A 22,914-nucleotide genomic window follows, 5' to 3' on the forward strand; every position below is an offset into this window, starting at 1 on the left:
CTGTTTTACCATTTAATCTAGGTAAGGGTTACATGAAAACCATTACTAACTAGGCACATATAATACTTTTGGATTGGTAGTCAAAGGTCTAGCACAACCTGTTCTCCAATCTTTGGAATTTTAATTGTCACTAGGGTAGGTAGGTGCAACACCACACTACACCTAATTATCATGTCTTTAATTGGTGGATCCAGTGATGCCCCACCCTCTAGATACAGTGGTCTTAAGTTCCAGAAACTTTGGGGGTGAGCAGTGCTGTGAAGGCAGAAGGTATACCACATTACCCTGGAGCAAGAGCTCGGTAGCTGTCAGCAGCGCCTGTAGAGTGAGTGCCCAGGTGAGCTCGCAGAAGAGACCCAACTAGACTGGGTGCGGCTAGCGACCACCAAGTGTGCCCTTCTCTCTGGTTCTCCCACCCTGTTCACTGCCATCTCTCCATTGCAATTCCCACCCCAATCTTGCAGCGAGCGCAAGAGACAGTACATAGCCAGAACTCGCATCGCAATATAGCGTATAAAAAACTGAGATCACGAACAATTTTTATGAAAATACTGGGAAAGGAATAAGCAGTACGAAGGAGTACTAGAAAGATGACCCATCTAGGAAACTCTGAAACTAATCCCGGAATAACTAAATATTTTGTAAAACAAAATACAAAGGAGCTGGAGAAAATACAATGCAAACAACAAAATGAGTTAACGAAAGAAGTTGAAATAAAAGTGGAGGTCTCCAACAACTCCACTCAATGTCAAACCGGATGTGAAGAAGTACCAAACAGTAATGCCAGAATTGCAGAATAATTCAATAGTAATTCTATAAACCTAGAATCAGCAAATTCAGAAGCACAATAAACCTGGCAAACTATAGAATTTGATATCACTTGCCCAGATATTAACATCAAGGATCTGGTTTTCAGCCTAGACCCTCAAAAGGAGCAGCCTAATATCCAGAACAGCACCCAACAAAAATCATTTGAGCCAGAAGGGTCCGTTCTCATTCACAAGATTTTTCACTTTTAAAATCCATGGAACCCTCTAATGAATACACGTCGGTGTCTAAAGCCCTATTCACATGCCAAAGAATCTTGGAATCAGTCCTCTCCCATCTTGGGGACATTTTGGAAAACTCTGACCAGATGCTGGACACCCAACTAGGAATTTTAAAATATCTAGTAGAGAAAAAAGGAGGAAACAACAACTAAAATCACAACCAACTGCAGAAAAAGGAGATGAACCAACAGAGGAAAACCTCCTTAAATTAAAAGCCCTTCAACCAACAGGAGCAGAGTCTACGTCGAATAAAAAGAAACAGCGACTCAAACAGGCCGGAGTAAACAAAAAGCAAATAAGGAAAAAAAATGAACATAATCAAATTTATTAACTTAGAAAACATTTTAAGGACCCCAACATGGTCGAAACTCAACAGCCGATCACCGCATATTACCCAATTTGTACTCAACAAAAAACGAAAACCCCATCAAACTTGATTATTACACCAGTGTCCAAACAAAAAGCAATAGAAACCTCTACAGTTCTGTCCGTAGTCTCCCCTGGCCCAGAAACATCAAAAAAAGATAGGGGATCAAATAAAACCAGTTGGAAACGAGCAAAGAAAAGGGCTACAAGAAGGTTTGCAAAACAGAAGGTCTGGAAGACAAGGTTTACGAATACTTTACCCCCTGTACTAATGACCTCAGAAAAAGAGGAAAGTCAAGAATTAAAACTAAATTTGGCAGAAAAGGAACAGAACTCTTCAGTCAAAAAGCACAGGGTAAATTCCATTCATCTTAATCCTACGGCCCCAAGTTTCATATCTATAATGACTGAAAGAGAGTCAAAAGGACACCCAACTACAGGACCTATTGATAGGGAAGACGTCTACTCCGTCGCAGAAGATCCTACCATGCAGCTTGGAAATTACGGACCTACTCCCCTCGGGCGAAAACCCCCCTAAACCGAGAGAGAATAACAAATCTACTTCAAAAGATACATCCGCTATAGTCTCTAGCAAGAAATGAAATAAACTAGTAACCTTCACAGAAAGAGCTAAAACCACGATAGCTGTCGTAGAATTTTGGTCTCCAGTAATACCAGGAATTATATTAAAAGAAAGCGAGACTCTACATAAATACGGATTCGACTTGGCCCCAGTAAAAAATAATATTGACAAACCGGAGGAAATCTTTAAAATTGAAATTCAGCACCTAAGCCAAGGACAAAGTGGCACAAATAACCCTTTAAATTTCTTTAAAGAAAATATATCAGTTTCGATTACGAACGGAGTAAGGAGAAGCTGGAACAAAATACACAAAAGAAGGAAAATGCAACCAGCGAAAATACATGGGCATGGATAGCGGAGAGTCTAAACAGCAATAAACAGGGACAGGAAAATAAGCGCCCTTTTTAGCAATTGTTTGACCATCTCTTCCTGGAACATAGCTGGAAAAATATAGGAGAAATTAGCAATAATTACGGAAGACAGACCAGGGATTGTGGCTATACAGGAAACCTGGGCAACCACAACTTTCTTGATTGTATGATTTGTAGTCTAGGTCTGTTCGGATCAGCCCTACAATTAAACACTAAGGGGCAGATTTACGTTCCCTGGCGCATCCCTGCAAATCAGCAGGGATGCGCCAGGGAAGATGCGTCACGCAAGTTTGCCCTTGCACCACCGCAGATGCACTGCATTTACAATGTGATGCATCGTGGCGCAAGAACAAGCAGATGCGTGATGCATCTGCCAGCGTAAGGCTGCGCAGTGCTGAAGTTGTGTCGCAAGCGCGACGCAACTCCAGCACTGTTCCAACCTGCCCTATCCCTAACATGGTGCGTCACGCCTTACGCCTGCTTGAAGCAGGCATAAGGATTTGCCGCACCAGCGTCGGAAAAGTGACTGCGTGAAATCGTGTAGATTTCACTGCGTCACTTTTTTCGAGGCTTTTTCTGACGTAACGCCTACCCTGCATACATTAAACCTGACGCGGGTTTAATGTGGCGCAGGGCTTTACAACGTGACGCATCTCCCTAGATGCGTCACGTTGTAAATCTGTCGCAGCATGGCGCTAGCTTTGCGCCGCCGCTGCATCACAAAAGTGACGCAACGGCAGCGCAAAAGTGGCACACGGGGCTTGTAAATCTGCCCCTAAGTTTGAGTTAGGAAGTGATCATGCAATTTTACACTTAACAACAGATTTAAGACTGAAACCAACATCTCCAGGGCACATCATGTATTTACAAAGTACAGTACTAGTGAACCAGGTCCAAGGGTGACTGTTATGGAATTCTAGAACATATAACATATAACAAAATAATGAAAGTAATTGAGATGGCACAACCACTACAAAGTATTCACTCAATAAATCCAATAACAAATTTTGAAGCTGTCATCAATAAATTGGTACAATTTTTGCATGAAAATTTAAAACTACGAATGCCAAGATCAGAAAAAAAGGACAAAACCCAGATATAAAGGCAACTGAATTAAATAAAGTAATAAGGGCACAATTTCTGCAATTCTCTGAAATAAGAATTGAAGCAAAACAAAACAATAAACTCTCCTATTGGAATATACTTGCCAAAGAAATGGGCACAAAAAACTACTACAAGCAATTCCAGTCCCCCCATCAGAATGTGAAATATACATAACCAATTTATATAAAACAAATGAAAAGACAGAAAGCATGACTCTAACGCCAAGCAAGAGAGGAAGGGAAAAAATTACAGATAATGAGGCTCCATCTCCTCCTCAAATTGTAGATTACATAAAAAGGCAAGATCGTCGGCAGCAACAGGACCGGACCAAATTCCAATTAAGGTCCTTAAGAGCAACCCTAAAGAGTGGAGCAAGTTTCTAGCTCCCCTTTTTTTCTATATATATGAAACTGGGGAAAACGCAAAGTTTTGGAAGGGGAGCATTGTAATTCCAATCTATAAGACAGGATCCAGGCTGATCCCCTGCAATTACCGGCAGATAGCTCTCCTGGATCCAACTGGGAAGATCTTTCCAGCAGCTGTTTTAAAACATCTCAAAGAGTGGACGTTTTCAACTGGTTCCATTCCTTTAAATCAAGCCGGGTTTAGAACAAAACACTTAGCTATTGACAACATAGCAGTGCTACAAACAATAATGGATAAATATGTCTTCAACAAGTCTCAGGTTGTGTATGCAGTCTTCGTTGACTTTGCAACTGCATTTGACAAGGTAGACAGAGCTATGCTCCGGAAAAAACTTCAAAGAATGTGAATTCCGGATAACCTCCTTAATTTAATAATATCACTGGACTCAGGGACATGGTGTCAAATTCAAATGGGGAGGGAGAAGGGTCTCACCAGCCCAATACCTACACCTAACGGCCGTCTGCAAGTGTGCCTCCTAGCTCCAGTGCTGTTTTCTTTATATCTTAGTGACCTGCCGGAAAGTCTTCATCAGGTTAAAATTTTCCACCTAAAATTGCATCTTCTAAAATCCACACTATGATGTACGCAGATGATGTAGTCATCTTAGATCTAACTCCATTTGGTCTGCAAAGGAATCTGCAGACACTCACTAAATATACAGAAGAAAATTATTTAATACCTAATGTCACTAAAACAAAAAATGTCCCATTTACTGGAAGGAAACAATATGTTAAATACAACTGGTCTTTGGGGGCAAACCGCTGGAAGTTGTAAAGGAATATACATATCTAGGGAGAATTTTTTCACAATCTTTGCAAAACCTGCCTCACTTGCAAAACCTGGGCCATAAAGTCAATGTCCACCTAGGGGCTCTCCAAAAATTATACTCCTCCACTGGTCAAAGGCACTTCTCTTCTCTTCTACAAGTATATAGTTCTAAGATTCCATCAGTACTATCATATGCATTAGAATATATCCCAATAAGTCAATGGAAACAAAAAAGGAAAAGTCCTCAGGAAACTGACCAGGATGTCACATGCTGTGCCGGTACAAGCTCTTCCTCTTGAACTCTCATTAGTCAGTTCTTATGCCAGAGGGATTACTAACATAATAAGATGGGCATATAACCTTGTTCATGAAGATCAAGGAACCATACGATCCTTACCAAAAATTGAGACATTCGAACAAGGATCGCCGAATTATGTATTTCATAGAAACGTATCTATTGCTTTTAAAATATCAAACGTTACTATTGACTTGTTAAAATCATGGACTCATATCTGAAACTTTTCTTAAAACATTTAACACTAAGGTTAAGCATGGATCTTGATCTCCAACATTGCTTCAAACTACCACTGTATAAACAATATGCGGAACCTATTGTATATAAGAAAATGCAGCAGTATATCTTTTTTAACTTAAAGCATGGAGTCAGATGAAGCATTATATTACTTCCTCTTCGGATACTTCCTATAAAATCATTCACCTTTAAGTGGTACCCGAAGGAAAACGCCACTAGTCTCTGTAATCTGTGTAAAGGCGGGGTGCAAGACTTAGAACACGTGTTATTTATTTGCTCAAACTTGAATGTCGTAGAAGCTAGAAATAGATTTTTAAAACCAATTAGAACAAAATGTAAATTTAACTCAGTTCAGAACATGATTTCTCTCTGTAAGGCACCACCTAATGAATTTGTGTCTATTTAATATGTTTACTTTTTTTAAATGATTTTTAACTTTGTATTAGAATGAGATTTTTACTATTGAAATGTAATTTTAATCCTTAAATATTTGTTGTTCTCAGTCAAGAAATAAATCAAATAAACTTAACGTTTGACCCTTCCAGGAACTTAGGACCCTGCCTGCATCTAAAGAATAAAGACAGGTAGCAACCCTAGCACACAGGAGCACTAGGAGCCACATTTGCCGAATCTTGGTAGGTCAGAAGGGCAGGACAATGTGAGTATGGGTAGTGGGGCTCAAGAAGAAGAGTCAGGGTTGTCTTATCCTAGTGACCCCCATTCTTATCTTGACCAGGGGGTGTCTAAAGACCCCTCACTGGTAAACTCTAATCCCCCAGGGAATAGTACAGAAGGTACACAGGGAATCCCTAGAGGTAGGTCCCTTTTTATTTCTCCTGGAATGATGCAAAGAGCCCAACGGAAGTCTAGGTCCTCCTCTGTCAATTCAACCTCCTCTAAGCACTCCATAAGGACCTCCATCTCAATCTTGAGAGAGCCAAGCTCAGAATCAAGAAGGAGCAGTTGGCCTTTGATAAGGAGACCCTGGAAGTTCAGAGGGCTAGGAAGAATTTGGGAGTAGGATCCCATGGTGGCAGCACTAGCGAACCTAGGGTCCAGGAACAATCCTTTGACACTAGGAACCTGGGCAGGATAGTCCTTTACCAGGAGAGGGATGACATCCATAAATGGATCACTGTAAAGGTCTGAAGGTCCCTCAAGGGCAGTGGACAGCTATCCTTTGGCTATCCTTTGCTAACATAAGTAGAGACAAACTTCTTACTGTTTGGGCATAAGATGCAGATAATTACTCAGTCTTGAAGAGTGCCCTCATAGATGGATTGGATTTAACCTCTGAACAGTACAGGGTTAAGTTTGGGGACACACAGAGGACACACACCCAAGACTGGGTAGATTTTGTAGACAGCGCTATTAAGGCTCTGGAAGACTGGCTTCATGGAAGTAATGTGCAGGATTAGGCAGGACTGTACAATTTACTAGTGAGGGAGCACATCCTTAATAATGTAACATAACCTGTTCTTTAGTCTGAGTCTTTTAGAGTATTCGTTACTAATGCCTCAACCCAGCTAATCACACCAGTTCTGATGGTTGTAGTACTGCCCTGTTCCTTGTGATGTAGGTATGAAACGGGGGCCATATCTTATCAAATTTATGCACTGTATCTCTCAGGGTGGCTGTGAGGCACTCCATTGCATATATCGTCCATACCTTCAAAATTGGTTGCTCGCTGGTGAAGAAGAGCTCCATCATTTCTGGGCTTTCACTAGGCGGGCTGCAAATAAGAATGGGGCAATTCAATTTTCCTCAGCTCAAGCTAGGGGATGAAGTTCATTCAACTCCATATGGCCTAAAAGAGTTATATGTGGCAATCAAGATAGCTCAATATTTGTTATTCCCTTTATGAGTTCCTAAATTTTGCCTTAACATGGCTGGATTTTGCGGCAATCCCGCCACATGTGGATAGAAGTCCCTTGGAAATCACAACCCCTACAGGAGCTGTCAGGAGCATTATACATGGCTTTCAGACAAACTGGGGTCAGATACCACCGTAACATCAATTTGAAAGCGTTTGCCCTGTGTTAGAGACATAGAGAGGATTTCTTCTCTCTGCCACAGATTTGGATCCTCTCAGCCTTGGTCAATGTGAGGGCAAAGTCAGTTGACCATTGTCCGGTGAACGCTAATTGTGTTAGGGGGTAGATCTGTCTAAGGAGTGATAAATATGCAAGAGTGGTTTGCTAGTGTCCCTATCTATGATCATAGCCTCCACAGCTGTCATCTCCCTTCACTGAATACTCTCACTCTAGGATGTCTAGCCCAGTGTAGGTGTTGTGACATATAGTAGATGTCTTTGAGTCGTAACTTAAAAACATTGGCATATTGGTGTCTAGTCTTCACAGTGCCATTAGAATAGAGGTAGTCAAGACAGAGTGAGTCACTTAACTGCAAAAAAACCTCTTGCAACAACTTGTCTCCCCCACTATCTCATAGGTTTTGAACAGGCAAGCCTGATGCATCAAATTCCCTGAAACTAGAATCATCTTTGACAATCAGAGGGAGGGATGTGGACCCGAGATCATGTGGGATTTCAATGTTAATGTCCATCCTGTAGAGTATTCCACTGAAGGTCTGAGTGACATCATATTTAATGAATATACAGCTCAAGTTAAGGCGTGAAATACAGTATTCGTTTTGAGTGACTTGACTTGACATGTCTAATCATATACATGCATGCCTCTTTTAAACCCATTCACATAAACAGTGGAAAGCTACTTGTTGACACCTTGAGGGTATTGCAATGAATGAGGAAAAATGGCATAGAGGACCAAGCAGGCCATTCAATCACCGCCATTCTTTCCGAATGCCATATCCTCTTCCCTCCTATGTTGTGTTATGTTATGTTACTAGTATTTGTTGAGTGCACGTACACCGGGACAGTTTCTTGGCACTTTGATAACAGAAGTACTGAGCACTACTCACAGGAATAAGTCATATGCTTGTTTAAAAAGTGATGTTTTTAGTAATTGCCTGAACCTTATGTAGCTATGTGTGGCTCTTATCACAGGGGGTAGGGAGTGACAGATGCGAGGGGGGCAGAACTGAAAATCTGTAACATCCCATTTTCTTCTTTTTAAATTTAGGAATTGTGAGAAAGTTCATGTGGATGTATCTTAGGTTATGGCTGGGAATGTATTTTTTATTTGAGGCTGATATGAAAGCCGGGTTTCTTCCATGAAGGGATTTAAAAATGATGCAGCCTGTCTTGAAGACTGTCCTTTGTTCTACAGGAAGTCAGTATAATTTTCACATTAGAAGGGTGATGTGACATTGTCTGGGTGGTTGGAAAATTAACCTGGCTGCCTGGTTCTGAGTCAATTGAAGTCTGCGATTGAGGCTTTTCGGGAGGCCCAGGTAGAGAGAGTTTGCGTAGTGTATCCTAGAGATGACCAGGGCAATGACTACCATGACAAAGGCCTCAAAGGTAAGGAGTTTCCTGATTTTCCCACTTGTTTTTAATGAGGAGGAAGTTGAGAAAGCCATTAGAGATACCTCCAGTAATAAGGGTCCAGGCCCAGATTGTGTTCCTGCTGATCTTTATAAAAGTGAACCCAAATACTGGGCCCAAATTTTGGCCAATGTTTTTAATGCTTCTGGCTTTCAAGGGTTTCCTGTTTCTTGGTCCCAATTGATTATTATCCCTGTTTTTAAAAAGGGCCAGAGAGGGGATCCGCGGTGCTACAGACCCATATCCCTGATTGACTCCTCTGTAAAAATATTAGGCAAGGTGATCCTAACCAAAATCAATTATTGGGCTAGTGAGAGGAAGATCTTATCTAACCTACAGTATGGGTTTAGGCAGGGTCGTAGCACCATGGATCAGTGCCTTAACTTATATTTATTGATCAGCAAATATACCATGGCTAAAGAAGGATGTCTGAGGATGGCATTTATGGATCTATCCTCTGCGTTTGACCTGGTTAACCAGTCCAGGCTATGGAATATTTTGCTGGATAAGGGTCTTGACCCCTGTTTATTATATTTTCTGGCCAACCTTCATCAAGATCTTAAAGCCTCGGTCAGGATTTCCCAGGCTGGTAATTGTACAAGACCTTTTAAATCAAGCAGAGGTGTTCACCAGGGATGCATACTGGCGCCCCTGCTCTTTACCCTTTACATTAATGACCTGGATAAGTCCTTACTGAAGGCATCCTTGGATATTCCGCGTGTAGGAGACTGCTCAATCCCGGTTCTTCTATACGCGGATGATACTGTCCTCTTAGACCGTACCGCGGTAGGGCTACAGCGGCTGCTAGATGCTTTTGGAGCCTATATGCAGTCTTTGGACTTGGTAGTGAATATCGGAAAGTCACATGTTATGTCTACAGGTATTAGATTTAGAAAAGTTAAATCGTTTTATTGTAACGGACTGGAAGTCTCTTCGGTGTCCTCTTTTACCTACCTAGGGGTTTTATTTGATGATAGATCCTCCTGGATACCGCAACGAAAAATAAAAAAAAATGCAGTTATCCGATCCTCCTTAGGTCTATTGGGGTTTGTAAAGAGTTTGTGGGCTAGACCCATAGAGGCTATTTTAAAGATTTATAGAGCAAAATGTTTGGCCATTGCAACCTATGGTGCCTCTATATGGGGATGTAAAGAGCAGACTGGGATTCAGATAGCTGAAAACTAATTTTTACGAAGTCTCCTGCCCCTACCACAATCTACCCCAACTTTTGCTATACATCAGGAATTGGGTTTAGGTTATGTCTCTGATATTTTGAGTACAGCTACGTTGCTCTGCTGGCTCAAAACTTGGCTAAATCCCGATTTATCCCTGAATCATCAGATCCTAAGGGATTGTGTCAATTTAGATAAGTCTTATAAAATTAAGTGGCTGTCCTATGTTAAATGTATGGTATCTAAAATAGGGCGCCTGATCTATATGAAACGCCAGATAAGATCCGGAAGGAAGACGTGCTGTGGGTGAAATTGAATTTTAAGAATCTATTGATGTTGGAGCGGGAAGATCAGGAGCTAAGCAAACCTTTGGTTAGAACTTATTTTTTGACAAAAACAACTATCACATTTAACCATACTTGGTACTGGTGAATAAGCCTTTCCATCGCTGGCTCCTAACTAGGTTCCGTTTTAATTTGATTCATTTTTCACTGGGGGATTTTCCGGGGTAGTGTAAGCCTGAGGATACAGAACCTTGCCATTGTGTCAACTTCTCACCTCAGGATGCCCTACATTTTATTATGTTTTGTCATTTTTATACTGACATACGCATGAAATTTTTGTTACCTATTCTGAGAGGTAGAGTTTTTTTACAGGTTAGACCAGCGTTAGTTTACTTACAGATGTTGAGTAACCGAGAGGATATATTTTATATTGTCCTTTTTCTTTAGTTGCTGCCGTGAGGCTTAAGAAAAACAGGAACCTTATGATGAATACCGTTTAGATTAGGCTTACGGAAATGTTAAATTTTGAAAATTTGCACATGATGACCTCATAAGTGATAGTGTTTTTTGTATATCATATTTAAATGTCTGTTTTGTCTGTGTATTGTTGTGCATTGTACTTTTATGATTTTAATTATTCTAATAAAGTGGATTGATGATGATGATGATTTTCCTGATTCTTCAGCGTTGCAAGAAACAGGAACGAAGTGACCACTCCTTGCTGGGGCTTCATAGAGAGAACCTCATCAATGAGGACCCCAAATTTCTTTTACTGATTTCTTAAGCTGTGGGGTGACGCCCATCGCTGGCGACCAAAATGAGGGACTCCAAAAATCATAGAGAATTTAATCTTAGATGATTGCTGTTCATCCAATGGATGAATGGCATTGTGTTTTTGAAAGGCTTCCTCAGATTCAGATGAGTTGTTAATTGTAAAGCATAACTGTATGTCATCTGTAGAGTTGTAGATTCTGAGGAAGGGACCAATCAGCAATTTGCTGAAGGGTGCAATCAGCAAAGAAAAATCTCATATGTTCCATGACGCTTTCTCTCACCGCAATCTCCAGAGATGATTGAGAAAATGGAGAGACCATCTGAATGCACCGCACAGGTCTAAAAGGACCAGGGCAGGAGTACTGATATTGTCCAGAATGCCTTAGTTATGAAGAACAGAGAAACCTACTAGAATGGCCGTAACCCCCTGTGCAGACCTGCTTGGAAAGCATCTAGGTGGCCACACTCTTCAATAAATGTGCACAGTTACAAATCTACGGTGATTTGGTGAGTTTAGAAATGAAAGGCAAAAGAGATATTAGGAGGAAGTTAACCAGAGGTGTGGGATCAGCCTTGGGTATTTTGAGACAGTTATGATAATGGCATACCCACTCGCACTCAGGAAGCCACCATGGGAAAGCAGTACATGTTTCATCCCACTTTCTTCTGAGGAAAACAATTAGATCAGGAGGAGGTACAAGACGTGTCTCCATAAACTGTTGCTAGTCAATACTGTTTTAGCAACATTGGAGGAAAGTTCGCTCTCCATCTGTGTGACCTATATAAGAAATAGAGCAGCCTACACTCTAACAGGTGCATTATTTAATTCATTATAAAATATATTTGTTGTTTGTTAAACAAAGTTGCAGAAAATTAATTACATTTATTTCTGTGTTTCATTTGTTAAACAAAGTTGTAGAAAATTAATTACATTTATTTCTGTGTTTCATTTACTTTCAATTGTAGGTGGAATTGCTGCAAATAGAGCTGGCCCTCTAAACATCATAAGCTTCTCAGAAGTGGACAATCGTACAGCTAATGGTGACTATTCCAATGATGTAGTGGCTCGTGCCCAATATTATAAACAACATGGATATTAAATAATTATGTGGATCACCTTCTTTTCAAAATCTATGCAGTATGACTCTTTTACATGAAAACGTTTTGAAAAATATTTTATTCAGAATTCGATCTAGTAGTTATACTTATGATGAATAAAATACTAGACAATGTAATCTTTAATTATTAACTTCTTCCACTAATAAACATTCTATCTGCATTATTGATGTTGTGAACAAACAGAATTCAATGCTATCTGTGCATGTTTCAGCAGTGCCAGAAAGTTATTTTAAAATAATGGCTACAGAAAAAGTTAACATCCTGCGACATGCGTGGAATTCTCACTCTGAAATCTAACTTCAATGGGCCAGATGTAAGAAGATACCATACTGAGATTACCTAATTGCGAATCACAAGGATTCGCAATTAGGAAAACACAAACTGGAATGTATGAAGGTGTGTAGTACACATTTTGCAATTCCTAGGGGGTCGCAAATTACCTACCTCATGAATACTAATGAGGTAGGTCACAATTTGCGACCCCCTAGGAATCCAAAAAATCACAGGATGGTGGCCTGCTGAGATCAGCAGACCACCATGTATGCGATTGATTTTAAATAAATCAATAGGGGAATGGATCACTTGTAACCACTCTACCAGGGTTTGTTAGTGGTTCCTTCTTAAAAAACCCTCATACATGTGTGTAACTGGAAATGGAAAGGGGCGGTATCTTGGTTCTTCGCCTACACATAGTGTGACAGCATAGCCATAGGGTTTGCTAGGTATGCTGACCTCCACCCGGAGGTTAACCACTGGTATTTGCAGTAGTGTCCAGAGACGAAAAAGTAAAACAATTATTTTGGTAAGGTGGAATTAAAATTCTTCAAACATCCTCACTTGAGCGATAATATTTATTGGTGAGTGGGAGTTTAAAGAAATTAAAATGGTGAGCGTGTGCCTTTAGACCATGTTACTAAGTCTGACACACTAAAAAAGTCCATTTATACGGTCGACATGTTTCAGCCCCGTTTGCCCAGCCAGGTCTAGGGGGCTTTCTTCAGTACCAGAGAGAGTATATCTGTGCAAATACAATTTGTATTGCACTTATCAGCTGGGTTAATTGGGTTCATCTTTCTTTTTTGTGGCGAATAAGTAGTGAGTGTTCTCAATACGTATTATAGCCTATTTAGAGAATGTATTTAGTCTCTTGTAAATAGGCTAATTTGTAGCTACGGAAAATTAGACTGGGAATATTGTCAATTCACCTGGTGTTCTTCAGACAGGGAATATTGTCAATTAAACTGGTGCCAAGGTATATCGTCATTCAGTCCGTGCACATTAGTTTTTAAACGGTGGACCTAACGCTGTCCTTTCTCAAAGAAAATACGTTCTGCATTCTGATTTTTGTTGGTTAGCATCTCTATGATTGTCCAGTGGAGGTCCTCAACTGTATGGTCAGAATCTATATAATGTTTGCTCATTTTGGTCATTGCTTGCATTTGATGTTACTTTTATTTTCTCCAATCCGCAGTTTTACTTTTTGACACGTCATCCCAATGTATCTGAGCCCACATGGGCACGTGATCATGTACATCACATGCGTGGAATCACAATTAGTAAGTTCTTGCTGTGTCCATACTAAATTATCAGATAGAGACAGGCTTTTTGTTGCAGTCGTTATTTTGTAGACTACGCAGGAACCACATGGATAGTGTCCTCTGAGCGGATTCAGGTTCCAAGCTGTAGTAATGCTTTCTGTTTTCATCTTAGGTGCAGGTCGAGTATGCACCAGAAGGTCTTTCAGGTTTCTTGTCCTCTTATTCGCAAACCTTGGTTTTGTCCATTTCAGGTTGCCGGAAGTGACAATTTTCCAATTCTTACTCCCAATCTTTTTTAAAGTGTTACTGGCAAAACTATATGTTGTCACACATGTGATTAAGTTCTTGAACCATCACTCACCCTCGTGCCAAATCCAACCAGTATGTGTGTGCGTTTGATGAATAGATGGCTGTGCAGTAATATTTGCCTTTCTGAAGCAGGGTGTACCTTGTCCCTTTTGTGAATTTTGTAATGTGTTGTTTTTGTGCCTGGTGGTGCGAATGGTCTTGTGTGTATCACGTATGAAAGGTGTGTGAATGGCCTGTAAAGCGGTTGGTGCCTTGCCGTGGCTTTACAGCTCACGAGCATTTCATTTTTGTGAAATCTCTTGTTAATAAAATGTAATATACTGAACCATCACTCGCCCTCGTGCGAAATCCAACCAGTATGTGTGTGCGTTTGAGGAATAGATGGCTGTGCAGGAATCTTTGTCCTTTTAGTTTCTCTGCCAAGGTGTATGTTCCATTTAAGAATAACCCACCAACTGTAGATATTGTCTTAAACCCACGGGAGTTCATGGTGATGTCTCTCTTGTGAATTCCAAAAAGTTATTTTATCCACAATGTCCTGCAAACCTCAAAATGTCTGTCACATTTTCCTTGTAATATTGTGCCGAAATTCTCATGCTGTAGAAACAATGTCAAAACGATCTAGTTTTGCAAGGGGGTCAACTTTCTTTTTGGCCTGTGCTCGGCGGCCATCTAGGGAAACCTACCAAACCCATACATTTCTGAAAACTAGACACCCGGGGGCTTCCAGGGTGGTATGGCTTGCGTGGATCCCCCAACGTTTCCTTACCCAGAATCCCCTGCAAACCTCAATTTTAGCTGAAAAAATCACTTTTTTCACACATTTTTGTGTGGAAAAGTTGTGGCATCACCGGGCTCACTCAAATTTCCCACCTCCCAGCGTTCCCCTGGGTCTCCCGGTAAAAATGGTGCCTCACTTGTGTGGGAGGCCCAAGTTCCCGCGACAGGCAAGGGCCCAAAATGTAGTGAGGTGACTTCAAATTTACCTATCTCAAAACCACCTGGTTTTGCAAGGGGGTCACCTGGGTTCTGGGGAGGGAGTAATTCCCAAAGCAGAACACTATCCTGCACATGAGCTCACTTTCATCCTGAGTTAATGGCATTTTTAGGGATGATAGAGTACTTTGGCAAAATTTTGTTTGAATTAGGTGTCAGTATGAGGAGCCTTTTAATGAAGAGGGTGGTGTTTATCTGGGATGACATCTGTGAGAGGGAATTCTTGGTGTTAAAAGACCGCTCACTGCAGCTCCAAAAGTAAAAAAAAAGGTTGATCCTAAGAAAAGATCTGTGATAACAACGGATGCCAGTTTTAAATGACTGGGGGCAGTGCTACAACAAAAGGGGCAGCATGGGATATGCCATTATGTTCATCTCACACCACTTAAAGGATCCTCAGTCTAGGTACTGAGTTATTGAGGGAGAGGCCAGTGCTGTGTACATTGTGGTGAGGAAATTGGAAAAGTTCTTGTGGGCTCGGACTTTGCAATAAGGACTGATCACAGGCCAATTTGTGATGTTTTCAAAAAGAAAGGGGTGGATTTGGTATCAAGAAGAATAACAAAGTGGGTAATTGATTTACAGGAGTACAATTTTGATACCGAATACTTACTGGGTATAAAAAATATCACAACTGACATACCGCCATATTGATTCCTGATTGTAATGAATAACTAGTTGTGGATGATCTTTTGGATGAGGAAACTGAATTTGTATGCACAGTGTATTTCAATAAAATTTCGGAGGAAAGATGGTGTAAGCAGTTAAGAACTGACAAAGTACTTGATGAGGTGCTAAATGTGGTGTGGAAGCAGTGGCTTAGTAAAAAACAAGGGTCTGATGGTTGTCAAACTTATTGGGGCATGAAGGATGACTTGTGTACCTGTATTGATCTACTGTTTAGAGGAACTAGACTGATACCACATGCAGTCTTAGAGAGGAATTGATTGTGCTAACTAATGAGCCACATCAAGCAATGTTGAATAGTAAGGAGAGATTGTTTACTGGGAATGGGCAAACAGGTTGAAAGTGTGGTGCAAGATTGCTTACCCTGTGCACTTAGTCAAAAGTCTAAACAGACTAGGATACAACCTATGGTGGTCAGGGAATGTCCCAACGGACCACGGAAGGAAATGTTATAACCGATCCATAGAGAAGGACAACAAGTGTATGTAATAGTTGTAATAGAGATGTTTTCAAGATGGCCAGAAATTTGTTTGACAAGCGCTGTAAAGAGCAAGCATGTGATCATATTCTTGAAGGAACTCATGGCTAGGGAATGATTTCCAGGCAACTTACTTATGGACAATGAGATCCAACTAACGTCCAAGGGAAATGGAATAGTTTGAGAGTAACAGGGAGTAAAGCTCAAAAATTATGCATTTTATCACCCGGAAAAGGTCGGAAGAAGCGATCGGGGGGAAAGAAAAGTAAGAGGAAATCTATATGCCTGAGAAACAGACGGCAAGTGAGAAAAAAAAGCAAGTCATCATCATCATCATCTCAATCTTTATTTCGACACATAGTCATAAAAGTACAGACAATTTAGCTAAAAGTACAATAAGTGGTCCACATACACATACATCACAATACATATAAAAATTATTTACCTACACTAAATACCTAAAAATTCAAGCTGTAATTACATAAGATCTTCTCTTCCTCCACATAGACACAGGAAATGAAGATACAGCAAAAACTATAGGAGTAGATAGATCTGTTTTGAAGACCCGATAGGCAGGCATGCATAGAATAAACCCCAAATTCCTACAAACAGGCACAATCCAACATTTCCTAATTTTTTTGTAAGCAGGACAAAAAAATAGTACGTGTAAATCAGTTTCAGATTCTGCATCGCAGCCTGGGCAGTTTTTGGGGGAGAGCGGCATCCATTTGCTAGTGAAAGCTCTTATGGGCAGTGTGCCGTACCTCCACTGTATATATAATTTTCTAGCGAGGTGGGGTCTAATCTCACTCACAGCCTCCTCAAAATGCTAGGAATCTTTGAAATTTAAAAAAGCATATATTAAGATAGAAGATTGAGAATTACGAATAAGGGCTGCTAACTTGACTTCATAATAAGAGTTAATAAGAAGTTTCGGGGAACAGTAGAGCATGTTATCAACGGGTCCGACCATAATTGTGGTAGGCCTAATAATCCTAGTTCCTTCTTCACATCGCTAAACCAGGGGTGTCTCCCTACATTTGGTAGGTTCAGAATTTCCGTGAGTTCATTTCTATATACCTGAAGCTCTGGAGTAGTCCAGATCCTCTGCCAAAATAATAGTGGTTTGAGACCAAGAACTTCATCAATTGGTCGCAAGCCCAGATCGAGTCTCAGTGGAAGTAAAGGAGTACTTGAGGGGAGGGCAAGCAATTGCTTTAGAAACCTAGTTTCTATGGATGTAATCTCTGAGGAGCATTTAGTCCCCCCGAGTTCACCTCCATAGGCCACTCAACCCCTTGCCTGGGCTTTGTAAATTTCAAGAGGCGGGGCAAGCGGTTTTACAGTTGATGTAGTAAAAAATTTAATAATCCCCCCAATTGCTTGGACTAATTTCAGTTGGGCCTTAATTTGATGCGGGGCCCATGACATTGTTTCGTTTAAAGTGAGCCCCAAATACTCAAAGGTATGGACCCTTTCCAAAGCAGTTCCACCTACAAGTGGATTTGAGCGAGTCATAGTGGATGGGTTAAAAATCATAAATTTTGTTTTAAGGGTGTTGATTTCTAGACCCAGTTCCAAACCATTCAGGACTCGCTGTAAGCCCATCGGGGATTTAGAGAGTAATAGCGTATCATCTGCGAACATTATCGCTGGTACCCTTTTACCGGCAAGTTTGGGGGAGTCATTATTTATAACCTTGTTTATATGTGAGAAAGCTCCGTTGACATATAAACAAAAAAGAGTTGGAGCCAAAACACACCCCTGTCTGACTCCCTTGTCAACGGATAATCTAGATGTTAATGCCCCATTCTTCCCACACCTGACTTGCGCAAAGTTGCCCGTGTGAAGGCGAATAATCATGTTCAGTAAAGATGCAGGGATACCCAACTGGGATACTACGGACCATAGTTTTGATCTAGGGACCAAGTCAAAGGCCGCACGTAAATCCAAAAATACGATATACAAAGAACCACCCTCGACCTTTACAGTTTTCCAATATAACATCATGAGGCGTAAGATTTGGTCCAGAGTTGAGACGTTCTTCCTAAACCCTGCCTGGTAAGGACTCAGGATAGAGAACTCCTCTATCCAGTCCACAAGGCGCTCTAAAATCAGCTTTGCAAAGATCTTTTGAGGAACATCAATAAGGCTTATAGGCCTGTAGTTTGCCGGAAGTAGGGGAGAGCCCTTCTTAAAAATCGGAACTATTTCAGCTCCCAACCAGGTACTGGGTATTGCCATACCCTTTTGAACTGCGTTAAATAGCGCCGTTAAATACGGTGCCCAAATCGTTGGTTCATTTTTAAAAAGATCACCAGGGAGTTTGTCCAAGCCGGGCGCTTTACCGGCTTGAAGACTCGAAATTATATCTAAAACTTCCTGTTCCAAAAAGCCGTCCCCATATTGGACTGGGGAAAGTGTGGTCCTTTTTCCCCCTGGACAATACCAGTGGTGGAGGGCACGCTACCATAGAGGGAGGAAAAGTGGGCTTCCCACACACTAGCAGCAATGTTAGGAGCTATAGCCGATGCGGGTTCAGACGAGCCCGTATTGACAATTTGCCAAAAGTTGCGAGAGTCTTTTTTATGGAGAGCCTCAATTAAGTTATCCCACTCAGATTTTGCATGTTCAACTAATTGCTTGTAGTCCCAGCGTTTTTGTCTAACTAGTGCCTTGTTATTGTTAGATTTGACAGCTTCAAGGAGTTCTGTTTTTGATTTTCTACAAGCAGTATTGTACCAAGTAGGTGTATTGCGGCTCCTACGCTCTTTAACCACTATAGGATTTAAAACACTGGCCAGAATAGTATTTAGCTCCTGATTTAACTCCTCAAGTTTTTTATAGATTTCAGAGGTAGGGACATGCAATGGTAGAGAGGCAACAACTTCAAGGACCGGGGTTATCTTTCCATATAGTTCAGGTAATAAGGCAGGGTGGTTAACTAGTTTTTCCCACCTCAGCCTACGCCTGTTGCTGGATAAATCACAGCCTGTATCAGGGTCGTTGTTTCCAGTGTTTGAGTCAGTTAAATTCCCCGGAGACAGAAGCTGGAGAATGAGAGGGTTGTGGTCACTATCTTCCCTTGATTCAACCCTGAAGTCCAGAACCTTATCCCAAGCACATGTATCAACGAATATAAGTACACTTGGTGGGGACATCAGATTGAAAGCGACCGTTGCACGCCCTAATTGAGTGTTTTAGAGTTAGGGCCGTGATCTGAACAACAAGAGGCGTCCATGATCTGGGTGGCAAACCCACCACTGGCGGTAGTGCCCAATAAGCATCCTCCTCCAGGATATCACCATCTATCAAACCCGGTAACGGCTCAAAGTGACAATTAAAGTCTCCCCCTATTAGAGTAATAAAGCCCTGAGGAATAATATTTAAAAATGCGGAGAGCTCATCAATGGTATTAGACTCCGCTGTAATGTTTACCGGTCTAGAGTAGACATTAATCAAAGTGATCCTGAGATCATTCGGCCATGCCAAGGTCACACATTGCACATCCAAGGATGAAGTATCCACCACCGTCACCTGGCATCCCAAATGGGTACGAACCCAAATTGTCAGACCTCCGGATGGTCTGCCCCTCCCCGCCCATCTAGCTGGGATCGAGAAAGAGGCAAAACCACTACGGTGATGTTCGTCCCTTGCCCGAGTTTCTTGAAAAAGATATATGTCGTACTTATCTATAAACAGGCCCCAATCTGGGCACATTAGTTTGTTACCAATGCCGGCTAAGTTCCATGATAAAATTGGACCAGCTTTCTGCCCGCCTGCACCTGGTCAAGGCCTGGGTAGATACACATGACGCGCGACTGACTCATGTTGAGTCGAGGGTGTCCACTGTTGAAGATACCGCGGCCCAGGAACACCATAAACTGCTCCAAATGGACAAGGTACTGGAACTCATCAAGACCAAGAATGAGGAATTGGATGCGCGTTCCCACAGAAGCAACCTCCGTATCACAGGCGTGCCAGAATCCTCCAACATTGCCAAAATGGAGGACTTCATTGAGCAGCTGATCCAGGACTTATTCAATGAGGTTCTCTCCCCTGTATTCATCGTCAAGCGTGCCCATCGCTCATTTGGGGCCCGGGCCCACTCCTGGCCTGCCTGCTCATCCTATCATTGCTAAACGACTACATTTTCATGACTGAGATGCAATCCTGCGAGCTTCCAGGGAGAAGGGTGAAATTCGTTATCAGGGGAACTCCATATCCTTCTACCCTGAATATACGGTGGCGGTTCAGGCTGCCCGCAGCGAATTTCTCCTGGCCAAACGACTGTTGCAGAAACATGATATCTCCTACTCCCTGGCATATCTGGCCAAACTACGCATCAGGCATGGCTCGCAAACCCATACCTTCATGGAGCCGAAGGCAGCACTGGCCTATGCCCAAAAACTTGACAGGCCACAGCATTCCACCCCTTCAAGTTCCCAAACGGCTGCCGACGGTAACTTGAGCGACAATGACTGATAGTAGCCCTAACTCTCCAACGCCTGTAGCGTGCGCCTAATGGCGTGATCTTGCTTACTGGCCATGGCGCCCTTGGTTTATCCAGTCACTCCTGGACCAGCCCACTCTTGATGCTCTCCTGTTCTCCAGCTCGTGGGCAAAGTGGACTTCCTTTGTTGCAGAGACATCTACTGCTTCTAACACATTGGCCCACGCTCCTTTTTCCCATATGCAGTAACGATTACCTCCTGATTTGTATCACCTGTTCTTCTGTTTGCATCCCTGCCATGCCCTGGTTTATGAGGTGGCCTCATGACCTTCTACTGCTTTGCTCACAGTCCGCTGTCATCCGCGGCTTGGACACTCTGTCCAAGTGGCAGGGGTGTTCACTGAACTGAGCCACGTCTCTATGGGATAATTCCCCTCATCTGATACCTGGATTTTCTACTTCCCTTTTGTGGGTTCCCTGGGTGGGTGGGGATGGTCTCTCAACCTTTTTGAGGGGTTGGTGGGGGTGGAGGTGGGGATTCATGGGGTATGTTGCCTCTTCTCCGAGGCCTGTTGTTGGTTTTGTTTTTTGACCTAATCTGTGCCGTATTGATTGCTACACTGTCTTTTGCATTGCACATCCCTTGCCAAACGTATCTGACTCCTACTTTGCATCTGTTCCAATCCGACATTCACCTCTCCGGCATAGCATTTTGACGGCCATCACGCTCTGGACTTGGAACGTCCGTAGTCTCAACGACCATCGGAGTGCCCGCCTTGTTCATGCACACCTCACTCGCCACAAGGTTGACATCTGTTTCCTTCAAGAAACCTACTTACTACCTGCCACTGCCCCTAGGCTTTACACCAAGCACTGGGGAGAGATTCACTCCTCCTTCTACTCCTGCTACTCCAGCGGGGAGTGCATCCTCAGACATCGAGGGCTTCCTTGGCATCCTACTAAGGTTATTGCAGATCCTGAGGCGCGCTTATGGTTATCATCCATGGCAAACTCTTGACCCAACTCCTGATCCTCACAGTAATCTATGGCCCTAACTCTGGTGACCCTGATTTCTTTGCGCAGGTATGGAGACATAGCTCCTCCCTGGGTCCTGCTGCCCTGCCATGCGGGGCGACTTCAACATTACACCTTTAGCCACCCTTGACCGCTCTGGGCCCCGCACTCTACACCCATGTCCCAGATCCCTCTTACTTTCCATATTAGCACTCACCCAGAAGCGCGCAAGGGCACATGCGGTACAGGCTCTCTAGGCTGTTGGTCCGGCTTGGTCCTCTGGATCACCACTCAAGACGCCTTTGCATGGGTCTCTTCTGTTGAGCACATGGCACACAATCTCTGATCATGCTCCCATCCGCCTCAGCCTGCTCCCCCTGCACACTCCGAAGTGCATGTTTGCCTGGCGGCTGCCCCCAGTAAACTCCGTGACTCGGTGTTCTGTAACGAGATTCAAACTGCAATTGAGAACTATTTTGAACTCAATGCCGGCTCCGTGGACTCCACTTCCACACTCTGGGAGGGTTTCAAGGTGGTGATTCGGAGTGAATGTATCTCCAAGCAGTCCGGTGTATTGCGATCTCGACTCCTCACACTCTCTCAGCCCCAATCCTGACACCCTCGCGCAGCTCCGGGGCAAGCATTCCGAATTTGAAAAAGATGCTGACAGAGAACTCTCCTTTTTGGGTATGGAGGCGAAGGCACGCAGTTATGGCGAAGGCGATCACCCGGGTAAGACGTTAGCCAATCTCCTGCAATGGCCTCACGCCACCTTCTACATCACGAAGAACAAATTCGGGTTTTGGCTCGAAAGCAGCAAGGCCAAGCCACATATAATTAACAAAACAGCGATAGTGCCACTGCTGCACTTAACTTTATACACAATTGTAGACCGTGAACTGAATGAAACAATTTCACTGCCAACCACCTTTTCCGTTGAATTTAATTCAAATTATTTGAATACCATACATTTGCTTATTAGTTTGCACGGTTTCACTATGACAATTATGACATTCCAAAAAGACATACAAAATAGAAAAAATTCATCAATAATATTATTTACATTGCATAGACAAATTTAAACGACACCATCACTAGCATACTTCATTCACTCAGGAAAAACAGGCAAACTCAACAATCACACAGACTGAACACTATTTTGACAACAAACAGTAATTAAATGTGGAAAAAATGTACTGTAGGAAAAAAATGCATCAGGCCATTGGCAGATATAACTTGAAACAGTTATAATATTTTGCATAACATTATTTTGAAAATCATTGGCCAACAGCGACGAAGGGTCTACGCGTTTTGAATCCCGTCAATTGTGGGGATTCTCATCAGGACCAACTCCCTCTGAAATGAAACAGAAACAACACTAAATACTAACCAATGACCCTGTGCCAATTGACTGTCAAGCTGCAT

General features: G+C 42.3%; 1 protein-coding gene across 1 annotated transcript in view; it reads left to right on the top strand.

The window, feature by feature from the left end:
- Nucleotides 1–11,995, top strand: part of LOC146805529 (lysozyme g-like) — a 289,631-nt gene extending 277,636 nt beyond the window's left edge. Inside the window, exon 4 of the mRNA XM_085620520.1 lies at nucleotides 11,862–11,995. Within this exon, the coding sequence (XP_085476646.1) occupies nucleotides 11,862–11,995 (134 nt within the window). The remainder of the gene's footprint in view (nucleotides 1–11,861) is intronic.
- The last annotated feature ends 10,919 nt before the right edge of the window (nucleotides 11,996–22,914 follow it).

Source organism: Triturus cristatus, chromosome 8 (genome assembly GCF_964204655.1).
Source record: "Triturus cristatus chromosome 8, aTriCri1.1, whole genome shotgun sequence".
Lineage (NCBI taxonomy): Eukaryota > Metazoa > Chordata > Amphibia > Caudata > Salamandridae > Triturus > Triturus cristatus.